The sequence below is a fragment of the Panthera tigris genome, chromosome E1 (assembly GCF_018350195.1).
Source record: "Panthera tigris isolate Pti1 chromosome E1, P.tigris_Pti1_mat1.1, whole genome shotgun sequence".
Taxonomy (NCBI): Eukaryota; Metazoa; Chordata; class Mammalia; order Carnivora; family Felidae; genus Panthera; species Panthera tigris.
In genome coordinates, this window is record NC_056673.1 from 14,128,762 (window position 1) to 14,151,756 (window position 22,995).

General features: G+C 37.4%; 1 protein-coding gene across 2 annotated transcripts in view; it reads right to left on the reverse strand.

Annotated features, from left to right (window-relative positions):
- The window catches only part of PAFAH1B1 (platelet activating factor acetylhydrolase 1b regulatory subunit 1), a 75,617-nt gene that overhangs the window by 36,201 nt on the left and 16,421 nt on the right, over positions 1-22,995 (reverse strand). Inside the window, exons 1-2 of one of the 2 annotated variants that reach the window (XM_042967830.1) lie at positions 5,667-5,750; positions 2,138-2,358 (exon numbers count right to left, since the gene is read on the reverse strand). In XM_042967830.1, coding sequence (XP_042823764.1) covers positions 2,138-2,169 — 32 coding nt within the window. In that variant the 5' untranslated portion in view covers positions 2,170-2,358; positions 5,667-5,750. Of the gene's footprint in view, positions 1-2,137; positions 2,359-5,666; positions 5,751-22,995 lie in introns of those variants that run through there. The other variant, XM_042967829.1, reaches the window with a different exon arrangement.

The following is a 22,995-nucleotide window of genomic DNA, read 5'->3' on the forward strand; positions in this document are numbered from 1 at the left end:
ATGAAAGAACAAGTAAATAAAAAGGAATAGAAGAAAAGTCCCTTGATTACAGTAAAATGCTGAGTGATGACTAGTAAATGTGGAATGAGTGGTTGTGTAAAGAATATCATCACTTTGCAACCACTGTAGTAAAGAATGGTTCAGGCAAGAATTATCCATGGATGTTAAATCTAGTGGGGGAATATTTGATGGAAATAAGAATGTTTTGCATGGTCTGCTTATATTTATGGAAAAGTAAATAATAGTAACTATACACTATACAGTGGAGAAATCAGGCATCTTGACTAAGGGATCAAAATTAGCATCACTACAGAGGGGCAGATAGACATTATGCGTCTCTAGACATGATATCCTAAGAAGACAAATTACTTATGTAGTTTTCTGGCCAAGAATATATACCCTGAATCTAATCATGAAGAAACATTAGATACAAAATGAGAAACACTCTATTAAAAAAACCCAAAAAACAAAAACTATTCTTCAAAACTATTAACGTCCTCAACAACAAAAAAAGGTTGAGGAAATGTTCCAGATTAAATAAGACTAAAGAGTGGGGCACCTGGGTGGCTCAGTCAGTTAAGCATCTGACTTCGGCTCAAGGCATGATCTCACAGTCCATGAGTTCGAGACCCGCATTGGGCTCTGTGCTGACAGCTCAGAGCCTGGAGCCTGCTTCGGATTCTGTGTCTCCCTCTCTCTCTGCCCCTCCCCTGCTCATGCTCTGTCTCTCTCTGTCTCAAAAATAAATTAAAAAAATTAAAAAAAAAAAAAAAAAAAGGACTAAGGAGATATTCAAATAAATGTCTAAATACATTACCTAACCCTGGACTGGGTTACTAGAGAATATACTAGAGAGAAAAGAGGTGGGGGGTGAGAGGGAAACTTTGCCATAAGGACATTATTGGGTCAATTGACAAAACTGGAATATGCAAAGCAGATTAAATCAATAAATGTATCAATGTTAAATTTACACAAATGGCTAACTGTCCTGTGGTTTTATAGAATATCCTTAATCTTAGGAACTGCACACCCAAGTATCTGGGATAAAGACCTTTTTTTTTTTTTTTAAAGTTTATTTATTGAGAGAGAGAGAGAGAGAGAGAGAGCGAGCATGCAAGCATGGGAGGGGCAGTGAGAGAGTGAGAGAGACAGAGAATCTCAGGCAGGCTCTGCACTGCCAGCATGGGGCCCAATGTGGGGCTCAAAGTCACCAAGTGTGAGATCATGACCTGAGCCTAAATCAAGAGTCGGATACTTTGCCGACTGAGCCACCCAGGTGCCCCTGGGGTAAAGATCCTTAATGTATGCAACCTACTCCCAAATGGTTTAAGAAAAAACACTGCACGTGTACACACACACACACACACACACACACACACACACACACACGGGTGCAGATTGCAAATGATAAAACAAATGGTACAAAAAAACAAGTGAAATGGATAAAATGTAATTAAGTATTCTTTGTACCAATCTTACAACTTACCTCTAAATTTGAAATTATTTGCAACTAAAGTTTTATAAAAAGCCACAGAAAATTTTTTTTAAAAATTTAGAACATGAAGCTAAAGTACTCCTCTATATTCTTTACCTTATAAAAATAGAATGCTATAAAATATGGGATGCTATAAGATACTATAAAATAGCAGTGGTCAAATCATCTTATGGCTCTCATTAATGCATTTGCATTAATACTATGTTATCCACCTCATAAAGATCAAATTCTCTAATAGCCACTGGCTGATAAAAGATAAAAAATACAAGAAGGCAAAGGAAAGGCATTAGCAACAACAAAAAAAGCTTTCATTTTCCGAATACACAGATTCTAGACAAAAAAAAATTTAGAAGAGCTTTGAATCCTCTATCTTCCTACTGAACATATTTAAGACAAGCTTAGGATAAAACTTATCCCAAGTAACTTACTTGTCTGTTCTGCTTTAAACTTCTACACAACAAAGTCGTAAGGGTAAATAACACTATTTCAAAATAAGACCCAGTTTTAACTGCCCAAACCAGTATCTGAACACTAACAATACTTTAGGAATCTAAGAATAGATCTCCCAAATCTGTTATTTTAACTTACTACTTTGTCTTTTATGAAAGGATTTTTTTAAAAACACAAAACAGAGAGACTTACAGTTCATCTCGTTGTCTCTGGGACAGCACCATTTTTGCTGTAATATCAAGCTTCTTTGATATAGTGGTATGTCCCTCCTTTGGGAAATCAAAAAGCGTTGTGATCCCTGGATTTATAATTAAATATGCCACTAAGTGGCGTCCACACAGGGGAAGACGATTCTTTTACAAGTGAATCCAACCAGTAATCAGGAGATAGTCAACAAATAGGGTTCATTCCACCTAAGGAGAAAAAGAGAGAAAGAGAAGATAATTTCTTTCACTTAGAATTTAAATTATTTCTGCATTACTATTTGCAGTTTATACTTTCAAAGACGATTTACTGTGATGCTAATGAATGGTAGGGGACGTTTTGTTATGATCATATTAGTACGTACTTTAAACTATCTTTCTACTGAGCTTAAATAGCACTATTTTCAAATTTACCCATTCCCAACGATGTCACCAGCCAGATAATATAGATATCAATTTTGTTAAAATTCAAATATTAACATATAACTTCTCCAGACTATAATTCTCCCTCAAAGTAAAAAAATCAGGGTGTGTGGTGGAACATGTGACTCTTAATCTTGGGGTTATAGGTTCAAGCCCAATGTTGGGTGTAGAGATTACTTAAAAATAAAATCTTAAAAAAGACAAAAAAAAATACAAATTCTAATTTACAAAAAACACATAATCTGAAAAAAGGATTTCAATGTCCACAAGCCAAAGAAGTTAACCGTAACTGATAATCTTCAAGACTATTAGTCACTAATAATCTTAGTTGATATTATTTATAATGTAAATTACTTAGCAATCACATGCCCTCTTAACTAATGCATTTAATGGAAGAAACAATTTAATTTTATTTCAACTTATTTTGTGTTCTTTAGAGGCATGTGTTTTAGGGGTACCTGGATGGCTCAGTCAGTTAAGCATCTGACTCTTGGTTTTGGCTCAGGTCATGATCTCACCGTTTCATGAGTTCAAGCCCTGCACTGGGCTCTGCGCTGGTGGGGCGGAGCCTGCTTGGGATTCATTCTCCTTCCCTCTACCCCTCTCCCACTTGGGCTGTCTCTCAAATAAATAAATAAACTTAAAAAACAAGAACAACAACAAAAACCTTAATGGACTACCCCCTAGAGTCTATGTACTCACATAGTAATTCAATTTCTCTAACCTAGTTTTTGGATAATATTACCCAATATTTCAGAGTCTTTCCTTTATATTTGTAACAAAATAAAATCAATTTCTACTTAACATCTAAAAAGTATTGTAATCAGTTCAATCAGAGTAAATGTAGGTGAAAGTTAAGAAAAATCAAAGAATTACTTCTTAAAAAATTATTCTTCAAGTTTCCTATTTTACAAAACAAGTTTCATTTAATTTATCACACTGTACAAAAACAGCTAGACAGAATTTCCACTGTATTTAGAAAATATATTTGAGGGGCGCCTGGTTGGCTCAGATGGTTAAGCGTCCAACTTTGGCTCAGGTCATGATCTCACAGTTCGTGGGTTTGAGCCCAGCTCTGGCTCTCTGTTGACAGCTCGGAGCCTGGAGCCTGCTTCATTCAGATTCTGTGTTTCCCTCTCTCTCTGCCCTCCCCCGCTGGCACTCAGTCTCTCTCTCAAAAAATAAATAAACATTAAAAAAAAAATTTTTTTTAAAGAAACAGGAAATCAGGGGCGCCTGGGTGGCTCAGTTGGTTGGGCGTCCAACTTCGGCTCAGGTCATGATCTCGTGGCTCGTGAGTTCATGCCCCACGTCGAGCTCTGTGCTGACAGCTCAGAGCCTGGAGGCTGCTTCATGTTCTATGTTTCCCTCTCTCTCTCTGCCCTTCCCCCGCTCATGCTGTCTCTCAAAAATAAATAAACATTAAAAACAATTAAAGAAAAAAGAAACAGGAAATCATCCTCTAAATAAAATGAAATTAACATCTAATGAAAGGCCTGCGGGACCACCTATCAAGAGACAAATCATGGACAGAAGACACCATTTCTTGAGTACCTTTTTCATACCATGCCAGCCACACTATTCCATGCGCAGGGGATATATATAGTGGCAAACAAGCCAGTCAAGGAGGAAAAATGAGAACAAACCCTGGTTTTAAATACAAGCCCCGAGTCAAAAAGTGAGTGCTCAGATGTTCCCAATGGTAGCTACTGACTTTGATGAAGGTCCTTCTCTGTTTAGCAATTCTAGTATATATAATCTGGAATTTATTTTATCATCTTTAATGATTCTTCCAACCTAGAGATCAGCTGGCTAAAATGACAGCTGAAAACCACCACATCTGTTTAAATCCAGAAAAAATATGACTAATGTCAGCAATAAGTAGTGGAATGAGAACCAAACACAATGGACAACCCAGAAAACTATCTCTCTTTGGTATTTAACAACTTCTAACTATTTAAGCCTCACTTTTCTAAGTATTAACCCTCACCAAGCCAAGCATATCTAGGAACTCATGTTAGGGTGAGGCTTTTCTGATGGTGGCGAGTATCCGAACTGCCTACAGGCTTCTATTATCTGGGACAATGGTAACCCACAGGTCCAGTTTAATGATGGAGAGACCACCTCTAGCCAATAAACCCTATCAATGTACATGAATAACAATACTTCTGGAATACTAGGATGATCTAATAACAATAAAACCAAGGCACAAACAAATCACTGAACGTGTAATTGTGCCCTGCACAACTTATTAATTCAACATTTGCCAAACACTTACTATGTACCAGGCACCAGGTTTAATAAGGTAAAATACTTGGTCTTTACCCTCAAGAAGTTCACAGTCTACTGGAACAGTCAGCCAAGATACAGGCAGCTGACATAGTACAAAAAGCAGGACAAGTATTACCACATAGGGAAAGATGATTCAGGATGAAGCTGAGAAGGTAAGCAGGGTGTATATCACAAAACAAGCTCAGGTCTTCTTTACGTTTATCCTCAGGGCAATGGACAGCTTTTTAAAAAAATTTCAATGTTTATTTATCTTTGCGAGAGAGACAGACACAGAGAGACAGAGAGACAGAGAGCGTGAGCATGGGAGGGGCAGAGAGAGATAGAGACACAGAATCCAAAGCAGGCTCCAGGCTCTGAACTGTCAGCACAGAGCCCGACATGGGGCTCGAACTCAATGGACCACAAGATCATGGCCTGAGCTGAAGTCAAAGGCTTAACCAATTGAGTCACCCAGGCGCCCCACAATGGGGTGCCTTTAGGTAAGTTTTTCATAAAAACTATTCTTGCTTATATAGTGAAGAATGGACCTAAAAGACAGGAAAGGAAGAGACCAGACAGGAAACTTACAGTAATGAAGGTGATAGATGATGGAGATTCACAGTAGCATAGCAGTAGTGAATGAAGAGAATTAGATGGATTTAAATCATTTACCAGGTCTTACAGGATTGGTGACTAGATGTGGGTAGCAAGAAGGTGAGAAAGGTCAGGCAAGGAGTCAAGGATAACTTGCAGAGATTTCTGGCTTAGAACTAAGTTGAACAGCAAATTCCTGTGTGTGAGGGGATGAGGAAAGTAGGACTTACTCCATTTTCGGTATGTTGATTCCAAGGTGCCTGAGATTTTTAGTAGGGAGTAGTACAAACAAGTCTGCCCTGAAGAGAACTGACCTACAAAAAAAAAAAGGTCTGGTACTTATCAGCTTAGGGATGGTATAACTGAAGCGCATGACAATGGAGGACCCACGGAGAACGCATAGAGCTAGATGAGCAGAGGGACCAGTAGAACCAGGCGGAACAACACCAACACTTAAAAAAAAAAAAAAAAAAAAAAGTCTGCAACCGAGGCTAAGAGAAGGAGTCAAAGAGGAAAAAATAAAAACAGGAGAGAGTATGTCACAGAAGCCAAGGGAGTATTTCATGAAGAAGAGGCAATCAACAGTATCCAAAAGTATCCAACTATTAAGCAAAATAAGGTCTGAAATGGGTCTGCTCCATTCAGACTAGAGCTCTGATAACCTTGATGAGAATGGTTTCAGTAAAATGATAAGGATATGGTTTAACATGCAGAAACCATGTTTAAATTAGCTGATGAGGGAGATGAAGTAAAGATAGTACCATAAATAAGTATCTTAGAAATAGCTGGAAATGCTGAAAAGGAGTTTTTCTCAAGCAAATGAGATGCTTAAATGCTACTGGTGGAGGAAAAAATGACACAGGAGAAATGAAGAAGGGAATGAAGAATTTTAATATCAATATTTTCACCCCCTAATCAACCAAAGGCAAACAGACAACCAGACACGATGTATCCCTTGACAAAATAACACTAAACCACCTATAAAATATTCTTGCTTCAAATCAAATCTGAATCTGTTTAAGTCTCTGGCTCCAACCATCTATTTGCAAGAAGTACAGAGGAAAGAGGAATATGTTAAAGACATCATGGGGATATAACCACCAATAGCTGTGAAGCCTTATAAAATACTGTAAAAAGTCTTATAAAATAAATGACCCAGTTTTCTCAAATTCCAAGGAAAGGAAGAAAAAAAGTCAAAAGGGAAACCTATAGATTAAAAGACACAAGTGACATATCAACCAAGTGCAATTTACAGACCTTATTTATATCTGGATTTTAAAAAAACTGAAGAGTAAGCAACTGCTGGGGTGCCTGGGTAGTGGAGTCGGTTAAGTATCCAACCCTTGATCTTGGGTCAGGTCGTGATCTCACAGTTTGTGAGTTTGAGTCCTGCATTAGGTTCTGTGCTGATGGCGCAGAGCCTGCTTGGGATTCTGTCTCCCTCTCTTTCTGCCCTTTTCCCGCTTGTGCTCACTCGCTCTCTCAAATAAATGATAAACTTAAAAAAAACCTGCAAATCAATGAACAAAAATTGGGGGACAATGAACACTGGATGGATGTCTGATGATATTAAAGAATAATTATGAATTTTTCAAGAGTCAATGTGGTATTGTGCTTATTTTTAAAAATCTTTTAGAAATATACAACAAAAAATTTATCAATAAAATGTTATGTCTGGAATATGCATGAAAAAATGTGAGTGGTGGGACACCTAGCTTGCTTATTAGTCAGTGGAGCATGTGGCTCTTAATCTCGAGGTTGTGAGTTTGAGCCCCACACTGGGTGTAGAGATTACTTAAAAATAAAATCTTTAAAAAAAAAAAAAAAAACTGGGGTGGAAAGAGTGTGCATGGAAGATACAGGAAACACGACTGACCTTGGTTGGTAACTATTGAAGCTGGGTAATGGTACAAAGAGGATTCATTACAGTATTCTCTAACTTTATTTATGTACTGACATGTTCTATAATAAAGTCTGTTTTTAAAACCAGAAGAGGGGAATACTTAATGAAACAAGGAACTAAGGGAAGAGGATGAGAAAGGAATGAGATCCCACAAGGAGAAGTCTTACACATACAGATGGGTCGCCTCTTCCACTGTGTTAGAAAGAAAGGAGGGGCGCCTGGGTGGCTCAGTTGGTCAAGTGTTCGACTTCAGCTCAGGTCATGATCTCACAGTTGGTGAGTTCAAGCCCCGCGTTGGGCTTTGTGCTGACAGTTCAGAGCCTGGAGCCTGCTTCGGATTCCGTGTCTCCCTCTCTCTCTGCCCCTCCCCTGCTCACACTTTCTCTCAAAAATAGATGCAAATATGTTTTATTATATTTTGAGTAAATAGGAAGTAAGGTCATTTGCTGAGTAGGGGTAGTAAGAAAGAAAGCATTAAGTTTAGAGACTTGAAACAGCTGCTGTGAAGAATGAGGACAAAGAAATGGAATAGGAAGTACATTTTTTTAGATTGGAGACTGAATTTTTAGTGGTCCTCATCTACAAAGGTATGTGATTCTTGTTTAGCAAATATATAAGCTCTGCCTGAAGACACAAAATCACACATTTAGAGATCCAGGGTTGGGTTGAGGGTCTGCTAGGTTTGTGCGATGAATGGATGATGAGAGTCAAAATAATGGATCTAAGAGCTTAAACTGCATTGTACAGAAACTGAAAACAGGAAAGGCAAATTGAGAGTAGAGGGATCAAGAAAGCAGAGGTCTCTATATTCTGGGAGAACACCCGAAGGCTGTAATCAGAGAATACAAAATAGGATGATTAAATCTAAGACTTCCTAATTTGTTATTAGCTATTATTATCTTTATGTTATTATTAACTATATGTTAATAACTTTTTTATCACAAGGTAAGTATTGATGACAAATGGTAAAGAGAGACAATGAATATGATGAGCACTAGATGCATATTAAGAAGATGTGGGTTTAAGTCTGTCATCAACTCTATAACCCTGAGTAATTCATCTAACATTCCCAGAAATAAGTAGATAATATCTACTTATTTCATCCTCTATCAATTTCCTACATATATAATATATGGCTATCAGAAATCACAAGTGTAATTGAGCTATTATACCTAAGAATATAAAGTATTTCTGATTTACCTTCTGTTAACTTTCAGCGTAATATTTTAATATATAATTGCAAAATACCACATGACAACACAAATAAATGGTTTTCAAATGGAGCAAAACAGTTTAGAATATGTTGCAATGAACAATCCATACTTATAACCAACAGTACAAATAAACCAAGCAATATTTTCATACCACCTGGTAAAAGAATTCTTAATCTTTTTTTTTTTTTTGGAGGGGAGGGAGTGTCAATAAAGTCAAGACCTCTTCCCTCAAAGAAACACATATAAACTATTACTATGCATTTTAAGGCATTTACAAATCCTTCTAAAAGTCAACATAATGAATGAAAAGACTTAACATTTTGAAATGTATTTTGGCAGCACTTCAATAATCCCTTCTAAGCTACTTGTATATATTACAAACATATTTCAAAGAGGAGTCTCATTTATTCATTTGCATGTCAATATCCAGACGTTCTTAGAGATGGGATCTGTGTTGCCTAAGCACTAGAAACTGAAGCTTCAGTAGGTTTTTTGGAATGAAGAATTCTTAACCATTGTATATTCTAATGTTACACCTGCTTATCTACTACACAAATGCAACTCTCCTAGGCAAAAATGTTTACTGCCTGTGTTAAGTACCTCACCAAAGAAAGAGGAAAGGGGGAGGGGCACCTGGGTGGCTCAGTTGGTTAAGCTCTTGGTTTCAACTCAGGTCACGATCTCATGGTTCCTGGGTTCGAGCCCAGGCTTGCACTGTCAATGCAGTCTGTCACTCTCTCTGCCCCCTTCCCAGCTCGCTCTCTCTGCCTCTCTCTCAACATAACTTTCAAATTTTAAAAATAAACAAACATTAAAAAATACATTATTTTCTTTTTCAGTTTCCATGTGTTAACAACATAGGTTTCACACTTATCTAAACAAGCTTTATGACCTATTTCATTAAGAATTTATTTTGTACATTGTTACCTACCAACCCTGAGTTTATGAAATAGGAAAATACAGAAAATAAAGGATGTGTGTAAGGGAAAACATAAAAATAACAGTACACATTAGCATAAAAAGTAGAAATCATCAGATTTATTTATTATTATATGTAGATCTAAGAGTTTAGCAGAGCCACCAAAAAGGGGCACCTGGGTGGCCCACTCGGTTAAGCATCCAACTCTTGATTTCAGCTCAGGTCATGATCTCACAGTTCTTGAGTTCAAGCCCTGCATCAGGCTTTGTGCTGGCAGTATGGAGCCTGCTTAGGATTCTCTCTCTGTCCCTCTCTCCACCCCTCCGCAGCTCTCTTTCAAAGTAAATAAACTTAAAAAAAAAAAAAAAAAAAAAAGGAGAGCCACCAAAGTCATATACTACAGTAACTGGAGTATGGCTCCAGCTGGCTCCAGTGGCTCCTGCTCTCATGAAATTGTCACTTGACAATGCTTTATTTAAAAAGGGTTAGCAGATTATCTACCTTGCTTGAATAGCACATATTAAATTATAGCTCTTAATCCTAATCCAAACAATATTGTCCACATACAGCAATGAAGCAAGGCAGAAACTACTGTCAATCAAGATTTACTGAGTACCTTTGCACAATAGTTAATTTTCACGAGTTCAATAAAATTTGTTGTTTCCCAATTAACTACATGCTACATGGTACTCTACAAATCATTAGGTTTATAGCAAAGTAACAAAAAATAGAATTTTTCTCAAAGTCAATAATGGGACGTAAGATATTTTATTAAACTGCGTTACTATTTCATATTACAAATATGCCCGTCTTGATACTTACAACTATTTTTATCATTTTATCCTAATATCCTTACATAGATTTCGTACACAATAATTCAATTAAGCAAAATAAAGCTAACCTTTTTTTTTTTTACAAGGTGGTAAAAAAGGATGAAAAAATTATTGTCTATAATTTAATGAATTAAGATCTCAATTTGACTTAGAAAACTAAAAGCTACTTTCTTAGTTATGCTGGCCACATATTATGTTTCAAAAGAATCGGACAAAGGTTTTTTAAAGAGCACAGGATAACCGGCATCCAACAAAGACATCAAGTCGTCTATTCATGTTGTATGCCATAATGTTCCTACTTAATAAACTGGTTTTTAAATTTTTTTTTAATTTTATTTTAGAGAGAGAGAGCAGGGGAGAGGGACAGAAGGGGAGAGGAAGGGTGGGGGGAGAGAGAAGGGGGGGGAGGGAGAGAGAGAGAGAGAGAATGAATACCTTAAGCAGGCTCCATGCTCAGTGTGGAGGCCGGCAAGGGGCTAGATCCCACCAAGCTGGGACCATGACCTGAGCCAAAACCAGGAGTCAGACACCCAACCAACTGAGCCACCCAGGTGCCCCATGACACAAGTTTTCTTATCAAAGTTCTTGTTACTTAATTTTTTTTTTTTAGTTTTATTTATTTATTTATTTATTTTAATATATGAAATTTATTGTCAAATTGGTTTCCATACAACACCCAGTGCTCATCCCAAAAGGTGCCCTCCTCAATACCCATCACCCACCCTCCCCTCCCTCCCACCCCCCATCAGCCCTCAGTTTGTTCTCAGTTTTTAACAGTCTCTAATGCTTTGGCTCTCTCCCACTCTAACCTCTTTTTTTTTTTTTTTTCCTTCCCCTCCCCCATGGGTTTCTGTTAAGTTTCTCAGGATCCACATAAGAGTGAAACCATATGGTATCTGTCTTTCTCTGTATGGCTTATTTCACTTAGCATCACACTCTCCAGTTCCATCCACGTTGCTACAAAACGCCATATTTCATTCTTTCTCATTGCCACGTAGTATTCCATTGTGTATATAAACCACAATTTCTTTATCCATTCATCAGTTGATGGACATTTATGCTCTTTCCATAATTTGGCTTATTGTTGAGAGTGCTGCTATAAACATTGGGGTACAAGTGTCCCTATGCATCAGTACTCCTGTATCCCTTGGATAAATTCCTAGCAGTGCTATTGCTGGGTCATAGGGTAGGTCTATTTTTAATTTACTGAGGAACCTCCACACTGCTTTCCAGAGCGGCTGCACCAATTTGCATTCCCACCAACAGTGCAAGAGGGTTCCCGTTTCTCCACATCCTCTCCAGCATCTATAATCTGATTTGTTCATTTTGGCCACTCTGACTGGCATGAGGTGATATCTGAGTGTGGTTTTGATTTGTATTTCCCTGATAAGGAGCAACGTTGACCATCTTTTCATTTGTTACTTAATTTTTGACAATTTTATATAGTATAATGAAGAATGTGTATGATCTGGTTAGTGCCACATGACTGATGTTCTATAAATTTTGAGAAATGAAAACTGAAACAATCCTCTCCCAAAACACACACGGTCTTGCCCTCTGGAAAACAATTTTTTTTTCACTTGTGCCATGTTCTTTTCCCCTCGCTGTCTCTGAACTGTCTGCACCATCCAAATCATTCTGATCTATGTGTAACTAACCTATCAGAACATACATATGTGTTTTGATTTGCACAGTTCCCATGGTATGGGCTAAAAGAAGGAACATCTCTCACTTAAAGAACTAGTGGTGGGTATTTTGAAAGTTCCTGAAAATTATCACTTTATCATGATGATGCTCCTTAACACGACATCAGACTTAATACCAGATTATATGTTTCTTTAAATTCTCAATATTTGAGTCTGAGTATTATTCTAGGTAAAAATACTTAAAATTGCATCATTAGTGCTATACAGCAATGCAAATAATTAAAAAAGAAATAAACTTATCTATGAAGTCAATGCACTGAATATGCTGAAAAATACCCCAGTATATAGTTTAAATCCATGAGATCACATATAAAAAGGACCTAAGAGGACCTTCATTTCCTTAAATCAATCTTTATAATTTCCTTACTTTCCCATCTACAGAGATAAGTTTCTAGAGTTCTGAAATCATTTTCTAATAAAAATGAAGGTGGTAAAATTAACCAAAATTTTAATTCCTTGCAGTATCTTGTGCTCTGTGTGAAAAATTAAGTATAAAGCTTCTCCCATGCCCACAATTTGAAAATATTAGATCACTGATTGTTTTTAATCAAACATCTGGGCTTTAATGTCTACTTGTTCTTACTCTGCTTCAGCCTGGAGGCCCATGATTCATTGGGACTTAGTGTTGGCAGGCCATAACAAAAACAAGACTAGGTTGATTCATCACTGAGGGACAGACTAAGCTCAGGCACACAGTTCACTGAAAAAGTAAAAGTCTTCAAACAGCTACACCACCTCCTCACTTTCTATCAGTTACAGCCAACAACTACATCTCAATTTGAAAGATTTAAATCACTTATCAGATAAGTATCTGGGTACATATAAAATATCTTGCATTTTTCAGTTAGCCTTTGGCCAATAATTAAGATACCACTTTTTCACTGAAAATTATTCCTACCAATCTCAACCCTAGTAACTCTAATATTAAAGGCAAGTGTTGCAAACAGATGCTCCATAGCTAGATTATGAATCTAAAGAAACAAAGCAGAAATAGTTTTTGAACTTTGAAATCCAACAGACTTAGACTTAAGTAACACAATATAAATCATATCTAGATGCCCATCTTAGGATCAATCTTTTTTGCCTTTGTTTTTTGCTTGTCACTACAAGACTGAAATCATGCTATGAGATGGTTTCTATTATACCTCCCATGATGGTTAATTTTATGTGTCAACTTGGCCAGGCCACAGTACCCAGATATTTGGTCAAGCACTTGTTTAGATATTGCTATGAAGGCATTTTTTAGACGAGATTAACATTTAAATCAGCTGACTTTGAGTAAAGCAGATTACCCACTCCCCCCAACCTCATAATGTAGATGGGTTTCATCCAAGCAGTTGAACACCTGAGGAGAAAAGACCTACATTACCCCTGAGGAAGAGGGAATTTTGACAGCAGACTGTCTTTGGACTCTAGATGCAACTGAACTTTTCCCTGGATCTCCATCGAGGCAGCCTACCCTGTAAATTCTGGACTTGCCAACCTTCACAATCATGTAAGCCAATTCCTTAAAATCTAACCAACCCCCCCCCCCCAAGAGTCAGAGACAGAGAGACAGAGACACACAGAGAGAGATTGTTACTTTTTCCTTTTAAACATATATATAACATTCTGTTGGTTCTCTTTCTCTGGAGTACCCTAATATATCCCCATATCCTCAGTTCTGTTGTAATATAGCAGCCTTTATTATTATAGACTTGGTCAATGAACTCTACTTGAATGAATACTCTTCACCCCTCACAGTGCTCAAACTCTACACCCTGGATACCCTCCAGGCAAATTAAAACCTTCAAGGGTTACCAAAAGTAAAAAACTGCTTCCAACCTACAACAAACAAGAAAGATATCCAAATAAGGGCTACTGACATGCAAAATAGGTAACTGAGAACTCATCCTACCCCCTCTTTATTTTCATCATACTCTCCACGAAGTTTTTGATATTCACTACCATTAGAATTTATAAGCACCATCTCATTACTGCTGATTCTTCCTCTTTTTTTTCCTCCCGGTTTCTTCTTTCTTGGCCTGTCTCCCTCACCATTTCTTAGTTCTCCCTTTATGGACATTGATCAGGATGCATCTTCACATTCCCATGGCACACCCATCAAACATGCTAGATATAACCTTCATCAGAGCAGTATTTACTTGTTGATGAGTGCTCTAATACTGCTTCTTCACGGATTAAAAAAAAGTTTCCAGAGCACCTGGGTGGCTCAGTCGGTTACGTGTCCAACTTTGACTCAGGTCATGATCTCACAGTTCGTGGGTTTGAGTCCCACATCGGGCTCTGTGCTGACAGCCCAGAGCCTGGAGCCTGTTTCAGATTCTGTGTCTTCCTCTCTCTCTGCCCCTCCCAGGCTTTGCTGGTACTCCCTCTCTCTCTCTCTAATAAATAAGCATTTAAATAAATAAACAAGCAAACAAACAAATAAAGGTTTCCTTCTCTTCTTTGACTTAAGGCATGTAGCCACTTTGAACAGCTGAAGGTTCCAAAGAAATAAATTCTGATTTACTTGGATTTTATTGTATATAGTTTCCAGTGCTTTTCATCGCAAACCAGCTGTTCTGTATGGTACAACAGTGCATGCCTATCAACAGTAAAAGGGAATGTGAAAAAAGACAAACATTTCTTGTTTTAATATGATTTTAGAGATTTGTGGGTCATTTTTTTTCTTGTAAATTTACTTAAATGAAAACAAAAACATCTATTTATATGGTTATTTTACAGACACACAGCCTGATAAGAACACTGACAAAACAAAATGGTTCTCAAATATAAATAAATTATTCCTCCTAAAAATGTTTGTTTCCTGTAAGTTGTGTTTTACTTTATCAAATTCATTATTTCCAGAATCTCTGGGATTCCATGATGCCAAATAAATATCTTATAAAAATGAAGAATACTGAATTATACTTCTTGCTCTCTAATATAAATATCTTTCAACTTGCATTCTATTACATGATTAAGTAACATCAAAAGAAAATGAATTCAACAAACGGATGCCACTGACCTCTGCAAGTTTGTATCAGTTTAGACAATGATTCTTTAGATTGAAAAACATCTATGGGAAACAGAACAATAAATGTCACACACATATTTTTGTCAAATTGGACTTATTAAAATAGTTGAAGAAGGAAGTAACCAGGAGTGTACATTAGAACCACTTGAAGAATTTCCTAAAGATAATTATGGTAAAGGGCCTTATCCAGAGATTCTGAGGAGGCATCTAAATTTTTTAAATGTCTCCAAGTGATTCTGATGCACATCCTCAGTAGAGAACCATACCCTCAACAGTATAAACCACAGCCAGTCCTAGAGGGTCAAAAGCAAAATTATGAATATTTCATCAAGAAATCATCAGTGTCAGAAAATGATATCTGGGCTCTAATGGCAAAAATCAAATTACAAGGTCCAGGTACTCAGATTTAATTGATAATTCCAACTGCCACTCAAATTCAAAAAAATATTTACAAGGGGCGCCTGGGTGGTTCAGTCTGTTAAGCATCTAACCCTTGATTTCGGCTCAGGTCATGATCTCAGTCTTGAGATGGATTCCTCCATTGGGCTTCACCCTGGGCATGGAACCTGCTTAAGATTCTCTTTCTTCCTCTGCCCCTCCCCTCCACATGCGCGCGAGCACACACACATGCACTTTCTTTCTCTCTCAAAAAAAAAAAACAAAAACAAACAACATAATATACATATTTACAAGACTCCTCAGATATACCTTGAAGAGATATTAATAGGAAAAAGACGTCAGTCCAACATTTTGAAATAAGCAAGCATTTTTCATTACAGTTAAGCTTCTGTTGAAGATTTCTAAAAAATTTTTCAAGAAGAAAATACAGCTGACTTATTCATTATATAACTAGTCTTCCTGGTATGTTCTAATAAAGACACATTCTTTTGCATCTATATTAATTTTATAACCTTTTATTTTTAAACAATTTGTTTTAAGTTTATTGATTTATTTTGAGAGAGACAGAGATGGTATGGGAGGCGGGAGGAGGCACAGAGAGTGGGAGAGAATCCCAAGCAGGCTCCCACACTGTCAGCGAAGAGCCAATGCAGTGCTCAAACTCAAGGACTGTGAGACAGATCATGACCTGAGCCAAAACCAGGAGTTGGACACTTAACCAAGTGAGCCACCCAGGCGCCCCACCTTTTATTTTAATCATATCTTCTCCCCTATTTACCTAGACCAGGGGGTAAGCAAACTTTCTGTAATGAGCCAGAAAGTAAATATTTTAGGTTTTGCTAACCTTAAGAGTTTCTGTAGCAAGAAAACAACAATAAACAATATGTAAAAGACATTTGCAAGGACACAGATGAAGCTAGAGAGTATTATGCTAAGTGAAATAAGCCAAAGAAAGACAAATACTGTACAATTTCACTCATATGTGGAATTTAAGAAACAAATGAGCAAAGGGGGAAAAAGAGAGAGGCAAACCAAGAAACAGGTTTGTGGTTAAATAGGTGATGGAGATTAAGGAGTGTACTTGTGATAAGCACAGGGTGATGTATTTAAGTGTTGAATCACTATACTGTACACCCGAAACTAGTATTACACTGTATGTTAACTGGAATTTTTAAATAAAAACTTAAAAAAAAAAAGATGATTAAAAAAACCCAATGTGAAAAGAAATAGGTTGTTTCTGTTCCTAAAATTTTACGGACATTGAATTTCATGCAATTTTTTAAAATCAAATTTTACAAAATATTCTTTTGCTTTTTCAACCATTAAAAATTGTAAAAACCATGCTCAGCTCAGCTCACAGGCTGTACAAAAATAAGTAGCAGAGGCAGGATTTGGTTTGCCAGCCATAGTTTGCAAACTCCCTTAGCCAAACAAATTAAGTTAACTGATACAGGCTACTTTTACTAATAGTATCCCTTTCACAGAACTGTCAGACAGATTAAAAGAGTTGATTACATGTAAAGTACTTACAACACTGACTGGTATACACTAAGTGTTATATGATTTTATGTATCTATACCTTAATTTCTTTCTATATCTCCCCCACTTTAATACTCCTTCAATGTATTTGTCTATCACACTGAAATGTTTTGTCTAAAATCTGATTGTCATAGGTACACCTGGATGGCTCAGTCGGTTGAACATCCAACTCTTGATTTTGGCTCAGTCAGAATCCCAGAGTTGATTGAGCCTCCTGTCGGGCTTTGCACTGAACACGGAGCCTGCTTGGGATTCTCTCTCTCTCTCTCTCTCTCTCTCTCTCTCTCTCTCTCTGTGCCTCCCCCCCCATACCATCTCTGTCTCTCTCAAAATAAATCTCTCTCTTTCTCTCTCTCCACTTCAACCCCCCACTCTCCCTGGCTTGTGCGTGCTCTCTCCAAAACCTAAAAATAAAAAAATAAACAAGATATAAATTAAAAACAAATAAAATCGGATTTATATAAAAAGAAAAATCCTTCATTGCTGAGGTAGAAAAAAGTATCCAATAATGATTCACTAAGAGCACCTGGGTGGCTCAGTCGATTAAGCTTCCAACTTCAGCTCAGTGAGTTCGAGCCCTGCATTGGGCTCTCTGCTCTCAGCACAGAGCCCACTTTGGATCCTCTGTCCGCCCCCCTGTCTCTCTGCCCCTTCCCCGCTCACATTCTCTCTCTCTCTGTCAAAAATAAATAACATAAAATAATAATAATAATAATGATTCAATAGTTTTTCCTAGAAACTAACATTCTAGCTCTCTTTCCAAAAAATCTAAAGCAAATATCTACCTGCAATTTATCCATAGCAGCAGTCCCATTAACTGCAATCTCAGGCAAAAAACAACCCTTACCTACATACTAAGACCTCAGAGGAGGACATAAAGATTCCTAATTCCCAACACACTAATGCAATTGCATTTAGGAAGGACTTGCCTATGGGGTGCCTGGGTGGCTCAGTCAGTTGAGCATCTGACTCAGTTTTCGCTTAGGTCACGCTCTCACGGTTTGTGAGTTTGAGCCCCATGTCTGGCTCTGTGCTGACAGCACAGAGACTGCTTAGGATTTCTCTCCCTCTCTCTCTCTGACCTTCCCCAGCTTGTTCTCTCTCTCTCTCAAAAAATGAGTAAAAATTTTTTTAAAAAAGGAAGGACTTCCCTGTAAATGCACCATTACATTATAACCAAGGCATGGTTTACAAATTCAGGTTTAGGGTACTTTTTTTCCTTTAGTTAAGTAATCAGTTTAACTAGCTAGCTAAAGAAAGTTAGTGATTCTTACTCTGGCCTGGCCCGACCCAGACTAATACTAAAATGTGAGTCAAAGAATGTAAGGAAATGCTACCTAGAACACAGGTGAGGTCATTATCTCCAAAAAGGTGTAATGAGGCAGATTCCACATGTCCAAGTCTTCATTATTAAAATGTTTTATTTGGGGTACACACCCTTTACCATGTTTTGCAATTTTCCTCCCCTTCAAGATTCAGCCTGAAAGCAGTATATCACTAACTCTGTGAGGCCCTCCCTGGCTAACCCACCCCCCTTGTCAGAAGTAGGTTTCTTCTTTTTTAAAGTCTCACGGTGCCATCTATGTTATAATCCTAATTACCATTTACCGACATGACATGCTACACCTCTTTCCTAAAATGTTTAATTCCTACAATACCCAGCAAAAAAACTAATATCCTCGTTCAACAGATAAAGAAGTCATGTATCCAAGGTTAAACAGCTGGATAGTGGCAGGGCCAGGATTCAAGCCAGGTTTGCTTTGGACTCCCACAGCAATGGTTTCAAACAGCAGGAATGTGAACAGAGAGGAGGCCAGGTAGGCAAAATTCTATTTTATCTGCTTATATATTGAGTTTCTGCATAAGAGATTTTTGGGGGAAAGTTTCCACTGTTAAGATAAATTTGAAAAATCACTGATGCTACCTTGTGCTGCCTCTCACATTCTTTTTAAGTAATTATATACATGCTGTCTCTAGTACCACACTGACCTCTTTAGGCAAACACTGAACTGATTTCTTTGCTTCTCTAGAACCAGGCATAGGGTCTTAGCACTCAACAAATGTTTGTAAGGAATCAAGCTTTGAAAGCAAAACTTTGCAAATTAATTAACTGTATTTCCACAGTCATAAGCAATTATAAAATAATTTATAATTGCATAGCAATTTATACTTAATGAAATTCTTTCATATATTTTCTTTTTTTTTTAAGTTTATTTATTTTGAGAAACAGAGTACCTGAGCAGGGAAGGGGCTGAGAGAGAAGGTGGGGGAGAGAGAGAATCCCAAGCAGGCTCCGTGTAGTGCACTGTCACAGCACAGAGCCCAATGTGGGGCTCAAACTCACGAAACATGAGATGCATGACCTGAGCCAAAGTCAACACTTAACTGACCGAGCCACACAGGCACCCCCATATATAATATAATATAATATCTTCTTAAAAAGAGAAACCAAGCTGAAGTTTTTAAAATGTTTTCCAAAATGGCATTTATTCAATAGTCAAGGCTTTATTTTAACAGAATATCAATTATTCAACAACTATCAAACAGTATTGGCAAAAGCCATTAACCATGTTTTAACTGCCATACCAAAATACTATTAGGGTTAAACCATATTAAATTGCCAATAATGGCAATTACACAGGTTCAACCTAGTACTTATTAAGGGTATTTAAAGAGCATTAGCAGGGCGCCTGGGTGACTCAGTCGGTTAAGCATCCAACTTTTGATTTCGGCTCAGGTTGTGATCTCATAGTTTGTGGGCTTGAGCCCCAAGTCCGGGTCTGTGCTGACAGCACGAAGCCTGCTTGGGGTTCTTACTCTCCCTCTCTCTCTGCCCATCCCTTGCTCACACTCTCTCTCTAAATAAATAAACATTAAAAAAAAGAACATTAGCAAAGTTACAGTAGCTAGCATAAATAGCAGAACTTGAGGAATTTATTTACAGTTTTAACCAAAAACTTAAGCAGAGTAACTCCCTCTTCTGTGATTTCATAGTTATGCATACACATAGTTAACAATTCTCACACTCACTGTAATCATCTGCCTTGATGTTTCCTCAACAATACTCCTCCAAAGCCCCAACCTTGACATATTCCTCATTGTTATCTCTATCAAATATCATGGTAATTGACACACAATTGGTATCTAATAGATGTTTCTAAATGACTTCTACAGGTATCGTAGTAAAACAGATTAAAATCTACTATGTTCAGGGAAGTAAAGGTGCACTGTATCACTTTATTCTCATCCTTCTTTTTTAAAATTCCAAACAATTTAAATTCTGAAATATGGGCAAAAGTCAAAGTCCAGCTCCCTGGGGCTGGTTTCCATATAATTTTTTTCTTTTTAAAGGCTGAACACTGATTAGTATTTATCAGATAAAGTACATCAATTTTAAAATCCTATAGAAAATCAATTGGCTGTCTCAACTTTATACTAAAACTTTAAAAATTAAAGACCTTTTTACATTCTAACATGCATATTTTCTGGTTTCTGCTTACAAATGCTAATCAGGGAACAATTAAGCAAGCACAGCTACAACAGTTTTTAAGTTAAAAATAAGTCACACACACAAAAAATCCATTGCTGTAACACAAGAAAACAGTTTTCTAATACTTCCAGTCATACAAATAATAGAAGACTCACTGTGCTAAGTGCCTTTTTTTTTTTTTTTAGCATAAGATTTGGTGAATCCTAATGCAGATAGCCCGAAGGAATTATGACAATGCAGAAAACACTGCAATTTTTCAAAAAATGTCTGTTTATTTGAGAGAGAGCACAAGCAGAGTAGGACAGAGAGAGAGGGAGACAACAGAATCTGAAGCAGGCTCCAGGCTCTGAGCTGTCAGCACAGAGCCTGATGTGGGGCTCAAACCATGAACTGTGAGATCATGACCTGAGCCGAAGTCGAACACTTAATCAACTGAGCCACCCAGGTGCCCCGAAAACACTGCAATTCTTAAGCAAAGGAACAATGTTCTAAAATTGGTATTTCACGGTGATTGTTTTGGAGATAATACATAAGACATATTAAAGCAAGGGGAAGCTGAAAGTAGAAGATGACAGAGGCCTGGACTGGGATGGAAGCAATGGGAATTTTTTTTTTTTTTTTAATGTTTGTTTATTTTGAAAGAGAGAGAGAGAGGCAGATAGAGAGGGACAGAGAGTGAATCCTGAGCAGGCTCTGTACTGTCAGCGATGAGCCCAGCTCAGGGCTAGATACCAGGAACCATGAAATCATGACCTAAACCTAAATCAAGAGTTGGACACTTAACCGACTGAGCCACCAATGGGAATGATTTTTTTTTAAAAAAGAGCTTTATGGTCAAACTGCAATTAAGCAAAAGTGGAATTTTTTTTTTTTTTTTTTTTTTTTTGACACGGTCCACTATTTGCTCTTGGTCTTGAAGAGGACCTTCTCTGGTCCTAAAGGCAGATTCCCTGTTTACATCCAAGGACAACTGCCCAGGTGCTATGACAACACACTGGAAAACCTGCAGTGTCTCTCAACTGATTTCCAGTTTACTATTATCCACAGCAATGTTTATCTCTGCTCAAACGGATACATGAGGACTATATTCTTGGGTATCAATTATTCAATTTGTTTACCGAGGATCTACCAAGTACCCAGTGTTCAAACCCAACAATACATATCTGTGTCCCATGTAGCTCACCACATAGGAGTTACATGTGACATAAAAGCAATGTTAAGAAATAGTTCCTGCCCATAAGAAACCTATATAAATGGAATATAATTAGAAGCCGTGAGCTATACATATCCTTTAACTCATTCATTAACCATTATGTTAGGCTCAGTGCTATGAGGTTTTAAGATGACAGATGAAAGAAATGCAATCCATCCTTAAATGAATGTACAATCTATTAAAAATAAAGTGGGAAGGAGGGGACAGGAAAGAAGGTGATAAAGAGAATATAACATGAGCTAAAGACTAAGTTAGCTTTATAAACTGAAAGACTAAAAAAATGGAAGTGACTGGAAATTTTTTGAGGCAGGGTTTAGAAGAAGGAAAAATAATGTTAAATAAAATAGGACAATAACATATCCAAATGCAAAATTATTTTAAGCAGTTGGAAAATACAGTATTGCTGAAAGCTGAGGCTAAAGATGGCAAACTGAGAAATACAAAGGGCACTCATCAGAAAATAGGTTTTGACCCTGAATTCAAAAGATTCAGTAGTGAAGGTAACAAGATACAGAACTGCAGTTCTACTACAGCTGAAGGAAAAAAATCTTTTTAAGGGGCAAAGCCATATAGTATATTTCTTGAGGGTAGAGACCATATCTATTACAAACATAAATAAAAATACCTCCTTACATTTAGCTATGCAAAAACTATCATGAGTCCTGATCCATTAGAATGGTCTTCTGCTGGGGCACTTGGGTGGCTCAGCTGGTTAAGCATCTGACTTTGGCTCAGGTCATAATCTCGCACTTGGTGGTTCCCATGTTGGGCTCTGTGCCAACAGCTCCAAGCCTTGAGCCTACTTCAGATTCTGTGTCTGCCTCACTCTCTCCCCCTCCCCCAATCACACTCTGTTGTCTCTCTCTCAAAAAAATAAAATAGGGGTGCCTGGGTGGCTCAGTCGGTTGAGCATCCAACTTTGGCTCAGGTCATGATCTTGCCGTTTGTGAGTTCGAGCCCCACGTCGGGTCTGTGCTGACAGCTCAGAGCCTGGAGCCTGCTTCGGATTCTGTGTCCCCCTCCCCCGCCCCTCCCCGACTCACACTCTGTCTCTCTCTCCTTCAAAAATAAAAAAACATTAAAAAAAAATTAAAAAAATATATATATAAATATAAAATAAAATAAAATAAAATAAAAGTAAAAAATGGTCTGCTGAGTCAATTTCCAGCAGCATAAAATAGGGTTGTGTACTGTCCCCTTTTTTCTTTAAGTCTACTTCTTAATGATTTTACCATTTGGAGATACTCTGGAAGAATACTGCTTTGTGTACCTTCAAACAAGAGAGTTGTGTAGCAGATTTAAAATTTCTAAGAAAAACCTTAAG